The sequence below is a fragment of the Tripterygium wilfordii genome, chromosome 9 (assembly GCF_013401445.1).
Source record: "Tripterygium wilfordii isolate XIE 37 chromosome 9, ASM1340144v1, whole genome shotgun sequence".
NCBI lineage: Eukaryota > Viridiplantae > Streptophyta > Magnoliopsida > Celastrales > Celastraceae > Tripterygium > Tripterygium wilfordii.
This window is the reverse complement of record NC_052240.1, coordinates 9296037-9311362: the sequence shown is the minus strand read 5'-3', so window position 1 is coordinate 9311362 and position 15326 is coordinate 9296037. Positions and strand designations below refer to the sequence as shown.

The following is a 15326-nucleotide window of genomic DNA, read 5'->3' as shown; positions in this document are numbered from 1 at the left end:
TAGACGTAGGAGAAGGGTCTCCGAACTACTATAAATCGCTGTGTTGATTTCTTTGTTTACTTGTTTATATTTACTACTTGTTTCAAACTGCAGGATTTTCAAAACCCTAATCTGTCCGAGATTAGCAGACTGCCTTAAACTTTGAATTTTGATCTGAAATTTTGATATAGTGTTTATTAAGGTGTTGTGACATTGCATATAAAATTTCGTTGCATTTTGACATCATTTGATAGGTAAAATCTGAGTTGAAAAATCTGTGTGCAGTGTGTTGCTTGAAAATCTGTTTTGTGCAATTCTTGATTATTTGATATTTGGTCATTCACTATATTGTATCACATCTTGCATTGGATTGAATATTGATTAGGAAAATCATTAGAGTCCAAATTTGTGTGCTACTTGTTAATTGCCATTAATTTGTTTAAATTGAAAAAGGGATTCCAATTGGAATTTGGGGACACAATTCACCCCCCCTCTTGTGTTAAACTCGATCCGTCACTCTCAAGGTCTGTAATACTATTCTTAAATGCTACTCATGCTCCTCTATGGTAGGTGAATAAATCAGAATGTCATCTATGAATACAATCACAAAATGATCAAGAAATGGGTGAAGAACCCGCTCCATCAAGTCCATGAACGCTGTCGGGGCATTTGTGAGCCCAAATGGCATCATCAAGAACTCATGGTGTCCATATCGAGTTCTAAATGCTGTTTTTGAAACATCCTCCTCCCGAATCCTCAACTGATGATAGCCCGATCGCAAATTAATCTTCGAAAAGTGTCGTGCTCCTCTCAATTGATCAAATAAGTCATTGATTCTCGGCAACGGATACTTATTCTTCACAGTGACCCGATTCAACTGTCGATAATCAATGCACATATGCAACGTGCCATCTTTCTTCTTCACAAATAACACCGGTGCTCCCCACGGTGAAACACTCGGTCTAATAAATTTCTTTTTCTCCAAATCCTCCAACTGTACCTTCAACTCCCTCAACTCTGCTGGAGCCATATGATACGAAGCAATCGAAATTGGCTTTGTATCCGGAAGCAAATCAATGACAAACTCTATCTCCCTCCGTGGAGGTAGACCTAGAAAATCCTCAGGAAAAACATCCATGAACTCCTCCACTACAAGCATCGGGGCAATCACCTCGCCACTAGGTGTAGAAGTAGTCAAACTCACCACTGAACAATCGGCGTAGGAGGGGTTGTCCAAAAAATGTGGACAAGGAACACCCCTCGATCCCCTCAATTGAATCACTACCCCACCAGGCGCATTTAAAGTAATCCTCCTCTCCCAAAAATCTAAAACTGCTTTTTGCTCCATCAACCAATCTACTCCCAAGATTACATCAAGTCAAGAACGTACAAACTAGCGATCAACTCGATATCATCAAACCGACACATGCATATGCAATAACCTTGAATACAAGTGAACTGTCCGAACGACGAATCTACCACTATTGTTCTCCTCATCGGTCTCACCTCTAACCCCAAAGCCAATGCAAATGAAGATGTGATAAAGGAACTAGTAGCACCCGAATCATATAACACTCTAGCCCAACAATTTGAAACAAGAAACATACCCCCAACAAAGTTCGGATGCTCTAGTGTAGTCTGGTGAGTAAGAGAAAATGCTCATCCCTGAGTCAAAGTATGCTGCTGCAGTGACTGCTGCTGCTGCTGCGACTGCCGAGCTGGTGGTCGTCCCCTCCCTGATGGTGTAGATGTAGTAGGGGGTGTAGGGAGGGCCGGACGAGCTAGTGGTGCTGGTAAGTATTGATCCTGCTATCCTCCTAGCTTAAGTTGAGGATAATCTGCCATCCGGTGGCCAACCCTACGACACCGAAAACATTCCACCCCCTGAACTGTGCACTGTGCTCTCAAATGTCCAGGACGTCCACATCGATGACAAACCCTCTACCCCTGATGTGTACCTCTGCCACCTCGTGGCCTCTGATCTCTACCTCGACCTTCACTCTGTCCCTCCTGTCTCTGCCCATCGGTCCTCTGCTCTTTTGACCTCCTCTAGAGGAAGTACCTGCCACAGATGCTGTTCGGCCTCTATACGTATCCCAATACCTCCGGGACTCCCTGAAACTCATCTCATACTGTAAGATCGTCTCCACCATATCAGCATAAGTCTGCAACCTCATTCCCACTAAATATGTAGCTATAGCAGGAAGCAACCCCTGTCTGAACTGCTCTGCCTTACTCGCCTCATCTGGTGCATACCTCCTACCAAATTTGTATAGTTCCTCAAACTTCCTCTCATACTGACTCACAGTCATATCCGAAATCTACTGACATGTCAAGAACTCACGGGCTCTATCCATACGATAAGACTGTGGCACAAAATGCTGCATGAACAACTCATCAAAGGATAACCATGTCATAGTCTCTCTCCTCTGATCCAATGAATCCCACCACTTATAAGCTGCCTCCCTCAAATAATATGAAGCCAGCAATGTACGTGTCACATCCGTATCACCTGTAAAAGTGGGTGGATCAGTTCTGCGTAGCTGATCCAACTCTATCAACTCTCATCTAGGTCTCCGCACACCTTGCTCATCTCCCCGTAGCCCTGAAGTCTGTCCCTTACTGGGAACCTCTGGTGCTTGTGCAGTCTGAGTCTGCACTAATAGAGTAACAGTCCCTATCATCTCTGACATTCTCCTCATGGATTGTTGCTGCGCTGGCAATAGTGGAGCAAGCTGCGCTGCTATTACAAGTTAGGTAGGTGCTGGGATCTCCTCACCTTTCTCATGCACGAGCGTCGGCTCATCTCCAAGCTCCTGACCTAAATCATACTCCTGCACTAGAGGATCTATCACACTCAACTCTGGAAATAAATATGTGTCCAGCCTAATCGACTCGGCTGTTCCGATCCCCGATAATCCCCTGACTATTGGGTCCTCGGAAGACACGCGTCCCTACTCTCCCCCACGTCCCCTATCACGGGAACGAATAGTCCTACGTGTGTCCATCTGTAGCACAAAAGACACAACTTTCCGTCAATACAAATATGATTTGAGGATTTACGGGATTAAAGAAAACATACCGAATCAGCAAAGGTTGTGACGTGGCCTGGAGAACCATATATGATCACAACACACAACAAACACACTCACACATCATACTGACCCACTCTCTAGGTCCCAAACAGAGCCAACCTGGCTCCGATACCAAATTGTCACGTCCCGATCCACGGAGCGTGAAGAAAAGGACAATGACATCACAACCAACACACCAAATACAACCACGTGCATCTCACGTGGTACATCCCAAAACAACATAATTTTTTTTTGAAAATTTCAGCAGCATCTCCCCATAAATTGGGAATACCAACCTGTAAACAGATCACACACGAAGAAAAACACTTCTAATACCATTACAATCAACCGACCAGTAGGTCCACCGTCAAACACATACCCCATCATCATCATCAAACACACCGTAGTCACGGGCTACCACTCCCGGCCAACAAAACATCACCATACATCAATCCAGCCATAACCATAGTACATCAATGTACTTAAACAACTAAAAGATGCTAACATCACGCTATACATATATATATACACACACATGTGTCAAATAAACACAAAAGTCCAGGCCACCTCCGCCACGCGTCTTTCTGCTGATTCGTAGCCTGTGCACTAGATCCTGTCTCACCTGTGGGGAGGGAAAGTAGATAGGGTGAGCAGAAGGCTCAGTAGAGACGAAAAGTAAGAGCACAAGTAAAGAATAATAAGGTTGGAGAAGAAACAACGTTTAATCAATGCAACAAAATGCAATGCAAACTAATGCACCCGATCAACCCAACCGAACCTCCATATCAGCCTCCAATGACACCCAAGCAGACGGATCAGATTCCCGTCATATGGCAATAAGTCGATGAGAATCCACCGCACTACCTCTGTCTCTAGCATCCAATCAATACCACAATCACATGTCTGCCAATCTCAAATCGCTAGAAAGAAGTTTGGCACGCATGTGGTCGCAACCACTCACCGCTGGCCCCACGGTGATATCACATCCTGCCACGCCTGGCCTAGCGTCAAATAACTAGCCAGCGTGCAGTAATAAATACCGCTACGGGAATCCTATGGACCAGGACCATCACAAGGCTCCTATCCATCATCCACACACGTGCCCAAATAACATCCAACACCTAACGTGAGCCCGAGACCACCCTCGGAACCCACCATGTATCTAATGTAAATTCTTACAATTAATGTCATTCGTGGAACACATATATATAAAAACATTTATTCGTCGTGATGCATGAAGATTTATATAATGGCCGATTTATGACCAAGCATTCCAAGGTTATATAATCACCAAACTAAATCACATATAATATGTCATTGACAAGTAGATAAAGAAACAATGGTAAGCCCTCAAGGCTTGTTTCCTCTCGAAAAGATTGAGACGGAAACCAAAACTTACCATTTAATCAAGTCGGTGGCTTGTAAATATTTTAAAATAAAAGGGTAAGAAATCTCTACCTCGAAGTGGACTCGAAATTCTCACCAACAAGCAATGTACACTCCACGCCAATTCACAAACTTATTTAATGAAATGAACTCCACTTAGTTCCCATATTCATCAACCCATTCAAATCCCACATTCCATACTACACAATATCCCCATTTCCACTAAATTCATATTCTACCTTAATTCTCTAAGGTTAAACAATTAAAATCATATCACAATATTATTTTTCATCCTAACACAACCTTAATTAAAACAATTGGGGTCAAGAACCCTTACCTTGAAGCTTGGTAATTCCACCAAATCAAGATAATAAAGGATTCTCTTGAATTGGTTCAAAAACCTCACTTGAACCTAGAAATATAACAAAATTAGAACCAAATTGGAAGTTATTGAACAAACAAGCTCTCATTGAGCCAAAAACCCCAAAACCCATTTAACTCTCAAACCCTAAAACCAAAACTTTACCTTAACCCAACTATTTTCTTGTAGAAAATTAAAGTGTGGGTATAATTTAATCCTTGGAGCACCCTTGGCTGGTCGGAAACTCGCTGGAGTCTCACCGGAATAGTGCCACTGCCTTGTGTGGTTTGAGGAGAAGACACAACAAAGCTTTTGTCTTCTTTTTTTTTAAAACATATGTTACTCCGGTGAAGGCATCTACGCCTTCACCCTTTTTTTTCAAACGAATTTTTTTTTAACAATACTTTAACTTCTTTATTTATATATATATATATATATATATTTATTAAATCATTACATTTTGTTCTTTTACTCATTTGACCCTAACTTTAACCCTAATATTCTTTAAGCCCTCCCAATAATTCTTTTTACCCTACAATTTATTCTTTTTATAACTAAATCCAATTTATTCATTTCATTTTTATTATTGTATATTTTATTTATTTTTATTTTGGGACGGGATATTACAGAGCATTTTCCAACCTAGAGAATATAAAAAACAATGTTTACCGACCCTTCACAAAATACACTTAGACAAAACACTAGAATCATAGCTGGTCTTCCATCTCTGACAAACACTGACTTGATCGTCGGAGCCTCCACGACCTGCACCACCCAAACCGGTTAATGAGCTTTTACGGCTGTTCTTGTTGTGACATTTGCAGGATTCAAAGTTGCAGATGGACCCCAGAGAGATAAAAGTTGACCTTTCAATGATTGTAGCAATTTGCCCCTACAATTTGGCGCGCCAGATAGAGGAATTTTGTAAGCATTTAATCAAGAAGATTTCACGACAAGTTCCAATTATGGCTGATACCAATGAAGCCACTAACGAGCAACTGATAGAATTCATGAAAGCTATGAGAGAAGACATCTCTAGAAATAAGGAGCAGACAAATGCGCGGTTAGAGTCAATGGCTAATGATAATGCAACGCTCCGTGAAGAGATGCTACAACTTAGACATCAGAACACTTCCCAAGGCCATGATCCTGCTTCAGTCCAAATTCCACCTTTCCCCCGCCTTGAACAAACACCACCTAGAGATCCTTTACCTTACCCTCTAAATACCCAATTTGTTCCCGGGACTACCCGCAAGGGATATGATGCTTCTACCTCGACAGAAGAAATCCAAGAAAATATCAATAGGGATGCTCCTGTAGATTTGACAAATTCTCCAAGAAGTAGGCCTTCACAGCCATCACATTTTCGTGCGGTACCTTTCACAGGAACCACTATAGCTTCTGTTGCTCAGGCAGCTATGGCCAAGCAGATTATCGAGTTGAGGGGAGATATAAATAAATTAACTAAAGCACCTCCCGCTTTGGTCAAAATCAATGCTAATTGCTATATGGGGTCACCGTTTGTCGATAGTATATACCAAACGGATCTGTCGCACTGGTTCAGTGTGCCGAGTATGAAGTTGTACAATGGGACTGATGACCTTGAGGATCATGTAGCCCAGTACAAACTAAAGATGGGTGCGATCGCCATACCGTATGGGATGCACGAGACGTGCATGTGTAAAGGATTCAGATCAACTCTTACTGGTCCTGCTCTGCGTTGATACATTAATTTACCCAACGGTAGTATCTCTTCTTTCGAGAAGCTAATCGAGATATTTATGATACAGTTCTCGAGCAGCCGTAAGATCCATAAATGTTCCGATGACTTATATCTACTGCCACAGTGAGTGGGAGAATCCCTCCATGATTTCTTGGCTAGGTTCAATATGGAGAAAGTATCTATACCTTACTACGATTTGAGAACTGCTATACAAGCACTCCGGAGTTGTCTTCTCCCAGATGGGGAGTTTTATGAAGAACTCACAAAGTGTGACATAAGGAGCTACGAAGAAGCTCTTGTTAAAGCCACTGTGTTTGTTCGATGGGAGGAGGATGCAAGTAGAAAACCATCCCATCCCCTTAGAGAAGAGAAATGCGACGATAAATGTCCTAAGAAGGAGCAATCCACCATTGGCGAGCCTAGAAATAATTGGCGCTCCCGTAAGTCTGGAGCATCCGATTATGCCAAAAACTATCCGGAGTATCCCCTTCGGATACACCAAGTTGAGGCTGCGCAAGTCTTGAAGAAGATGGGTAAAGAGGTGAAGTGGCAGCCCAAGAAAGAAATCGAAGGGTGGAAAGACCCTAAGAAGTGGTGCAATTGTCATCAAGATATTGGGCACACCACTCCTGACTGCAGAGGCCTCAGGTATGAGGTGGATTACCTGTTGAAAAAGGTCATCTAAGAGACTTACTATCCGAACTAGGTAGAGCTATCTAGGAAAAACGGAAAGTTGATGACCCGAAAGCATTGCCACCTCCACCGTTGGTCACATCGACTTACTGCGTAATCTCTAGAGGGTCAGAGATTAGTGGGCATTCCCATACCTCAGCTAAGAAGCATGAGAAATAAGCGACGAACCCAGCCGCTAAAATGGTACGGTCTGTAGGGACTTTCACTAACCAAGTGATGGTCTTTGCTGATGACGAAGCTACCCAACTTCTACATCCACACCATGATGCTTTGGTGCTTACGCTTCAGGTTGCAAACATTAATCTGAAGCAAATCTTGATTGACAACAGAAGTTCAGCCAATGTATTGTTTTTGGCTGCTTATAAAAGGATGGGTCTGGATGAGACTTTGATACTGCGGAAGTCGACAGCAATGATTGGGTTTAATGGCAAGGTGAGCCATTCATTGGATGAAGTTGTGTTGCCCATTTATGCCCCAGGATTGAACAAGCAGACCAGGTTCTCCATTGTGGATTCACCTTATACTTATAATGCCATTTTGGGACGCCCTTGGTTGCATGCCATAAAGGCCGTACCCTATACTTATCACCAAGTCCTACGCTACCCCACCAATGGTGGTGTTAGGGAAATCTTGGGGGATCAACACTCTTCTAGGAGTTGCTACTAAACCACCATGAGGAGCAAGAATGAGTCCTCATAGCAGCTACAGAACCAGGCACACGGTCTGGAGCCAGATAAGCTAGGAATGGAGAAGCTTGATGAGGTACATATCTATCCTACCTTTCCATATCATAAAGCTCTGATTGGAGCGCAGCTGCCTGTTTATCTACGAGAAAGATTGATCAAATTCATGTCGCAACACCACGATTGTTTTGTATGGAGCCATGCAGATATGACTGGGATAGATCTCGAATTCGTGATGCATCAGCTCAAAGTTAATCCTGAATATCCTCCTGTTAAGCAGAAGAGAAGGAAATTAGCTCCTGAACGAAACCTAATGATTAATAAGGAAGTTCAGAAGTTGTTAGACAATGGGTCTGTAGTGGAGGTATAGTATCCAGACTGGCTAGCTAACGTCGTCGTTGTAAAGAAAAAGAATGGCAAGTCGAGAGTATGTATTGACTTCACATATTTGAACAAAGCTTGCCCGAAAGATCCATTCCCACTGCCACATATTGACATGATGGTCGATGCGACTGCTAGTCACGAGTTGCTGAGTTTTATGGATGTTTTTTCTGGATACAATCAGATTTTGATACATCCGGAGGATCAGGAGAAGATGACTTTCATAACTGAAAGGGGAATTTATTGCTATAAAGTAATGCCCTTTGGATTGAAGAATGCCGGAGCCACGTACCAGCGACTGGTGAACAAAATGTTCTCGAAATATTTGGGGGACACCATGGAGGTATACATCGATGACATGTTGGTATAATCATTGGTTGCTGACCAACACCTCGAACATCTCCAACAAGCATTTGATTTGCTGATCAAGTATAATATGAAGTTGAATCCCACCAAGTGTTCATTTGGAGTGGCATCTGGAAAGTTTCTAGGGTACATGGTCACAAAGCGAGGAATTGAGGCCAACCCAGATCAGATTCGGTCCATTTTGAACATCCCTTCCCCGACTTGTGTCAAGGACATTTAGAGACTTAATGGGAGAGTAGCGGCGCTCAGTCTTTTTATCTCCAGATCATCCGATAAATGTTGTCATTTTTTCTCTACTTTGAGGAAATCTGTTAACTACGAGTGGACGCCTGAGTGAGAGGATGCTTTGAACCAGTTGAAAGCCTACCTTACTTCCCCTCCATTATTGTCCAAACCTAAACCAGGGAGCAACTGTACATGTACTTGGTTGTCTTTGGGGTAGCAGTCAGTGCAGTTTTAATCAGGGAAGAAGACAAGAAGCAGTTGCCAGTGTACTACGTGAGTAAGAGTTTACTGGATGCGGAGACCTGGTATAGTTTGCTGGAGAAGCTGGCTTTAGCTTTGGTGGTTGCAGCCAGGAAGTTGAGGTCATATTTTCAATGTCATTCGATTGCTATAGTGACCAACTTTCCCTTGAGAAGTATTCTGCATAGACCTGAGCTTTCTGAAAGAATAATCAAGTGGGCGGTGGAGCTTAGTGAGTATGACATCACGAATCAACCCAGAACAGCGATAAAGTCGTAAGTCTTGGCAGATTTCATAGCTGACTTTGCTCCATCAATACAGCCTGAGGTAGACAAAGAACTACTTTGCATGGTAGATGAAGCACCAAAGGTTTAGACCCTATATGTAGATGCCTCTAGTAATGTTAGAGGCAGTGGTCTGGGGATTGTGTTGATTTCCCCAGAAGGGAGTGTGATTCAACGGGCAGTTAGATGCGATTTCCATGCAACCAATAATGAAGCAGAGTATGAAGCTCTGATCATTGGTATGATGTTGGTCAAGGAACTCGAAGTAACAAGTTTGAAGGTTCACTCAGATTCACAGCAGATAGTGAATCAGTCTTTAGGTTCTTACCAAGCCAAAGATCCCACGATGACTTGTTATTTGGAGCTAGTGAATGAATTACAACTGACTTTCGTAGAGTTTTCTATAACTCAAATTCCATGTGCGGAGAATTCATATGTAGACGCACTAGCCAACCTTGGGTCGTCAATCCAAACAACCTAAGGACAGACGATTCCTCTGGTATATTTGAAGTGGCCATCGATCAAAAGCCAGAAGGGTTCTGAAGATTAGAATACCAATGAAGTCTTCCCAGTTGGTGTGGACCAGACATGGATGACTCCATTCATCCAGTACTTGGTTGATGGTATTTTGTCGACAGAGAAGAACGAGTCAAGACGCTTGGTCGCCAAAGCTACACGGTACACATTATATGATGGGTAGCTATACAAAAGGTCTTATTTAGGTCCTTTACTATGGTAACCATTCTGGAGGAAGAAGTTTGCCTCATCGTGCATTGACGACTGGGTACTATTGGCCAACGATGAGATTAGATGCGATTGATTATGTGCGGCGATGTGACAAATGCCAAGGATTTGCTCAGATTCCTCACATGCCTCCAAAAAGACTCACTCTAATTGTGGCGCCTTGGCCCTTCATGAAATAGAGAATGTATATAGTTGGGCCCTTGCCTAAGGTGTCAGGTCAGCGACAGTATTTTCTGACAATGACAGATGGCTTCACCAAATGGATAGAGGCTGAGTCTTATTCAATGATTAAAGATCTTGACGTGAAGAAGTTTGTCTAGAAGAACATTATTTGTAGATTCAGAGTGCCCAAGGAGATTGTAACAGATAATGGGCCACAATTTGCTAGTCACAAATTCCAAGAGTTTTGTGCAAATTGGGGAATGAGGGTGGATTTCGCAACGCCAAGACATCCACAGTGTAATGGTCAAGCGGAAACATCCAACGAATCCTTGATTAAAACCCTGGAAAAGCGTTTGGAGAAGGCCAAGGGAGCTTGGGCTGATGAATTACCTGGAGTGTTATGGTCTTACAGGATAACTTCACTGACGCCTACGGGGGAAACTCCTTTTTCTCTTGCTTTTGGATCTGAGGCTGTTATACCAGTTGAAGCTGGGCTTCCATCTGCCAGATTCCAGTGGACAAATGAACAGCTAAATTGGTAGGAGCTGAATGATCAGTTGGATACAATTGATGAACTCAGAGACTGAGAGCTCACACGAACAACAGCTTATCATGACAAAGTATCAAGGTACTTTAACAAGATGTTAGAACTAGAACATTCGAAGAAGGAGATAGGGTGTGGTGCTTCGGAAAGTCTTTGAGAATACCAGAGAATTGAATGCCAGAAAGTTGGGTCCAAAATGGGAAGGCCCATATTTGATTGACAGAGTACTAGGGAATGGCGCTTATAAGCTACGTAGAGAGAGCGGTGAAGCAGTCTTACATCCTTGGAACGTCATTCATCTAAAGTTGTACCATTCCTAAAACTCTGACTTTCTGTCTTTATGCTGTTTTCATTTTTCGTGTGAATTTCTTTAAATGTCTTTAATATTCAACTTGTACAGTCCATAGTAATCTGTATGTTAATAAAATATATGAACTAATTTAAGCAAAGGAGTGTCAATGGGAGTCCCATCGACTACCTTTGATTGTTCCTTTGAGTGCAAGAACTGAGTAGTGTGAAGTTCTGCATTTCAGCCAGGTGTTCAGGCGCCAAAATATAGGGGTGCCATCGTTACAGATAAGCTTTTTTAGCCAATGAATTTTTATTCGTTTTGCTTATTAAAGCTTTATTATTGTTTATTATTTGCAATTTATACTATTTAAGAAGTATAAATAGAAATAATCATAATAAACATTATTAACCAAAAGTTATAATTTTATTGAAAACTTAAAATCTGTTACATAAAACTTTCAAGACCATAGATTTAAACTACCGTTTATTTTCCTACGGTCTCCTTAATCAAAACAGAAAGATTAAGGAGAGAGTCTTGAAGGTTTTGTACATCTTGTTCCATGGCTCGCGTTTCTGCGAGTTCATGGAGCTGTGATAGTCTGCTTCTCGCAGTTATACAGCCTTAGTAAGCTGTGCAATCTTGTCTTCGTAGTCTTCTATGCTTTTGTCCATCCTCTTCAACTCCTTCTTCAAATTAGAAATATATTCAGTAGGATTTCGATAATCTTGGGGAAGGAACAAGTTCACGTCTTTGAAATCCTCCAAGTCCGATGGAAAGTTGACATAGCTTTGCGAGGCAGCCATTCTGCGATAGTGGAGTTATATTTCTCAGAGATTGATTTCTTTGTCAATCCAAGTTAGTCTTTATATAGTGAGAAATCTTACCTTTTTATCTTCTCGAATATACCCACAATTAAATCTGCATTTAATTCCTTGCGGTAATCAAAACATCAGGATTAACTTTACAACCGATAAAATCTCTACATAAACATTTAATGTAGACAAAGAAGTCTACCGTATTCAAGACTCTAAATCTCTAAATTCAATTAATCTAGAGAATTGTAAAAGGCTTTTGAAACCAGCGTTAAATAGTTAAATGAAATGAAAATTAATAAATTTCTAAGATATGTAAAATCTTTACAGTGTACAGTCGCCAAGACGTGGCGTCGCCAAAACATTCGACCGCGATTGGTCTAATAACTGTAGTTTTCCAATACGATGATCTTTGATATCGTTTCTAGCATCATAGAAGCCCAGTTGGACTGGCTCATTCCCAGTAGTAGGCTACCACCCTGAGGCGTACCAGGACTAGGAATGAAGCCAGACCAACATTGCTAATACAATGACCCTTTCCTATACCTTGACCATAAGCTCGAATTTTGGTCTGTATCGTGATATAAGGCACTGATGATAAAACTCACCGTCAGTAATAGGCAACCCATTTGGGCTTTGCCAGAACTGACAGTGTAGTTTGATCATCGGTACCAATATCACTGAATTCAATTTTCAGATTTTCTTCAAACCCTTGTGATTCGGCTTGTTCTATGCCTCTTATATAGAGCGTAACAGTCTCACGGATTTATCTTCCTTTTGAGCCCGTAAATAGTGTTTGGGGACATTTGGCATCCTTACCAGGTTTTCCAGTGCCACATGGCATAGTTATTCAACTCTTAGGGTGTACTTAGCCAAGATTTGTTACTGTATTCCAAGATATATCCTGCCATATGCATTAAATTGGATATAATGGGCAGTAAACGTCCCATCTAAACTTAACCAGACTTCCTCAAAATCAAGTGCTCAAGTTTCAATTGAACTTTCCTAGTTATGTCCCAAAAGTCCAACTAAAACTGGGGGACAGAGTAGGGTGGTCAAAACAAATATGTGTAAGCATCTAATAGAAGCAGTTATAGATAATAAGAATGGAAAGCTACAAATAGCTGCTAATAAGTACTTGTCATTGTTTGTTATGAAAAATTTAAGGGAAGTTAAAGCGCAAAATGTCAGACAGCTGCTACAAATAACTGGGAATTAAATCAAAAGTTTAAATATTTTCTTCCATAGTCTCTGTTCCTATAGCTTCTGTAGTAACGGGAGGTTCCGCACGTGAGATATCTTGATCCATATTTTCTGGCTGAGGAGCTGAAGCTTCAATCCCAAGGATTAGAGGTCCAGTTGGAGGTTCTTCTCTGGCGGTACGAGAGGCAGAATGAGTATCAGTACTCTTGTATGTTGGCGACTCGACTGCCTCTACGAGCAGTTGCTCTGCAGAAGGAATATTGCTTTCTGGAGGCGCCAATTCTTTCCCAGTGCGAGGTTCTTCAGCTTCTTCGTCGTCAACAACCCATCTTTGGTTAGACTGGTAGTTTTCAAGCTCTACTACAGCCTTCTTGAGCATCAAATCTACATCCCATTTATGATGTTCATTGTTCTTGTATTGGGTTAGCAATCTGAACCTTTCCATGGCTTGTCCAACGCCCCCCATGGCTCCAATTTTGATGATGTAGTTTTCTTTCATTTTTTTGGCCATTTCAACCTTTTCTGCTATTTTCAAAGTCTGCGCTGCCAATGAATCTTTTAGCAAGTCTCTTTTTTTGGAGACCTCACCCAACTGGTTGGACTTGTTGTGTAGCTGAGATTCACTTATCTTTACTTTGCCTTCAGCACTCTCCAGCTGCTTGGTAACTCCTTCCCAACAGTCTTTGAAATATTGAGCATCCCTGGTTGCCTGAGTAATTCTTGACTCAAATTGGTTGGCCTTGTATGCATCATTGTTTATTTTCTTCTCTAATGTACTCAGTGATTCGGCTGAGTAGAAGAGCTACTTATATGCTTTTTTCAGTTTCTCTTCCAACCTTGTGATTTGAGCAGACATTTTAGAGTTTTTATTTTTCTATTCGGCCAGCTGAAGCCTTAGTTCTTCTTGTGAGGTGGTGGTACTGGATAAGTTGTCTTCTAACAATTTTACCATGCCTTCTAGCCTCTCCTTTTTAGTTCTCTCTTTGGCCAAATTGTCAATAGCATTCTCTCCAGATCTCAGTACTCCCTACAGAGCCTGTCAGAGGTGCAAAGGATGTAAAATCAAACATATGCGATACGTATCAAATTAGGGATTCAAAGGATGGATACTCTCGATGAAAATGATTGTTACATTGAACATATCTGGAAACTTACAGTAAAACAATGAGCCACTGAGTAGTTGAATTGGCTAGGTAAGGGCATAGCATCCAATTTCCTAGCTTCTTCAGGGAAGATAAATTTCCTGATACCTATTGGCGGAAGCACATGAGCAGAGGAAACAGTCAATGATTTGGGAACCCATATAGATATTTCTTCCATTTCACTCCCCGTGACATCCAACCTAAGCCTAGGTTGTATATCCTCTTCTCTCTGGGCAGTATCCTCTTCTTCTTGATTGCCCATTGGCGATAGCTCAGTCCTTGGTCCACTTGCCATAGTTCCCCTTTTAGCAAACTCGGCCTCCAAGCTTGTGTCAACATAATCAGTAGGTATAGGATCGAAATCCTCACGGACTTTTGTCCTGAGTGCATCCGTTGGCTCAGTAGGTTCCACTCTTGCAGCTCTAATTCAGGGAAGCCGTCTGATTAAAGGAATTATGTCTCCTTCATCTTCCTCCTCATCCGTTTCGTCATCCAGAACGATGGCAGCAGATGTAGACATGGCGGTCTTAATGGGAGCGCCACCCCGACCTTTAGGTCCTGATGCTATGGCATCGTGAAGGAGTTTTCTAGGGGTTTCCATTCCAACGCCAACATGTGGAGCCGTCACTTCAGTTACCGATTTCCTGCTGACTTCTGTGATTTTTCCTTTTCCCTTGCCAAGAGGGTCTTCTTTTTTCTTCACCCTCCTCTTGGAATGCTCTTCAGTTGTTTTTCTTTTTTCTCCAGCTTTCTTAGCCTTAGATGCCTCCGCAGTGCTTTTAGTTGCATCAAATCCTCCACTTGAGGTCTCCTGATTCTTTCGAGTTTGTACGGCATCTTGCATTAGAGCCTCATATAGGTCATCGACATCAGTTATATCAGCAAAAACCTTTTCAAACATTTCATCACCTGCACATAAGGGAAACAAGCAAATAATTCCACAAAGCACATTGACAGTAAAACATGAGATATTCCTTCATGCATTTATAGACGCTTACTAATATATCTCCAAAGTACTGATTTCTTCAAATT

General features: G+C 41.9%; 2 protein-coding genes across 2 annotated transcripts; one reads left to right on the top strand and one right to left on the bottom strand.

The window, feature by feature from the left end:
• Positions 1-900: 900 nt before the first annotated feature.
• LOC120005987 lies at positions 901-2291 on the bottom strand. The gene is made up of 4 exons (XM_038855864.1): positions 1938-2291; positions 1422-1617; positions 980-1335; positions 901-918 (listed from the first exon to the last, which is right to left on the bottom strand). Exons 1-4 carry the CDS (start codon positions 2289-2291, stop codon positions 901-903), a joined length of 924 nt encoding a protein of 307 aa, XP_038711792.1.
• A 5105-nt stretch (positions 2292-7396) lies between these two features.
• On the top strand, positions 7397-7882 carry LOC120005986. The gene has a single exon (XM_038855863.1). The coding sequence runs from the start codon at positions 7397-7399 to the stop codon at positions 7880-7882; it is 486 nt and encodes a 161-aa protein (XP_038711791.1).
• The last annotated feature ends 7444 nt before the right edge of the window (positions 7883-15326 follow it).

Excerpts from the sequence above, each read along its gene's own strand:
- LOC120005986 (XM_038855863.1), top strand. The coding sequence starts at position 7,397 with ATGGTACGGTCTGTAGGGACTTTCACTAACCAAGTGATGGTCTTTGCT.
- LOC120005987 (XM_038855864.1), bottom strand. The coding sequence starts at position 2,291 with ATGACTGTGAGTCAGTATGAGAGGAAGTTTGAGGAACTATACAAATTT. Across the intron at positions 1,618-1,937 it reads GAGGCCACGAGGTGGCAGAG|ACTACACTAGAGCATCCGAA; the intron begins GTACACATCAGG and ends CTTACTCACCAG. Across the intron at positions 1,336-1,421 it reads ACAGTTCACTTGTATTCAAG|ATTGGTTGATGGAGCAAAAA; the intron begins GTTATTGCATAT and ends TCTTGGGAGTAG.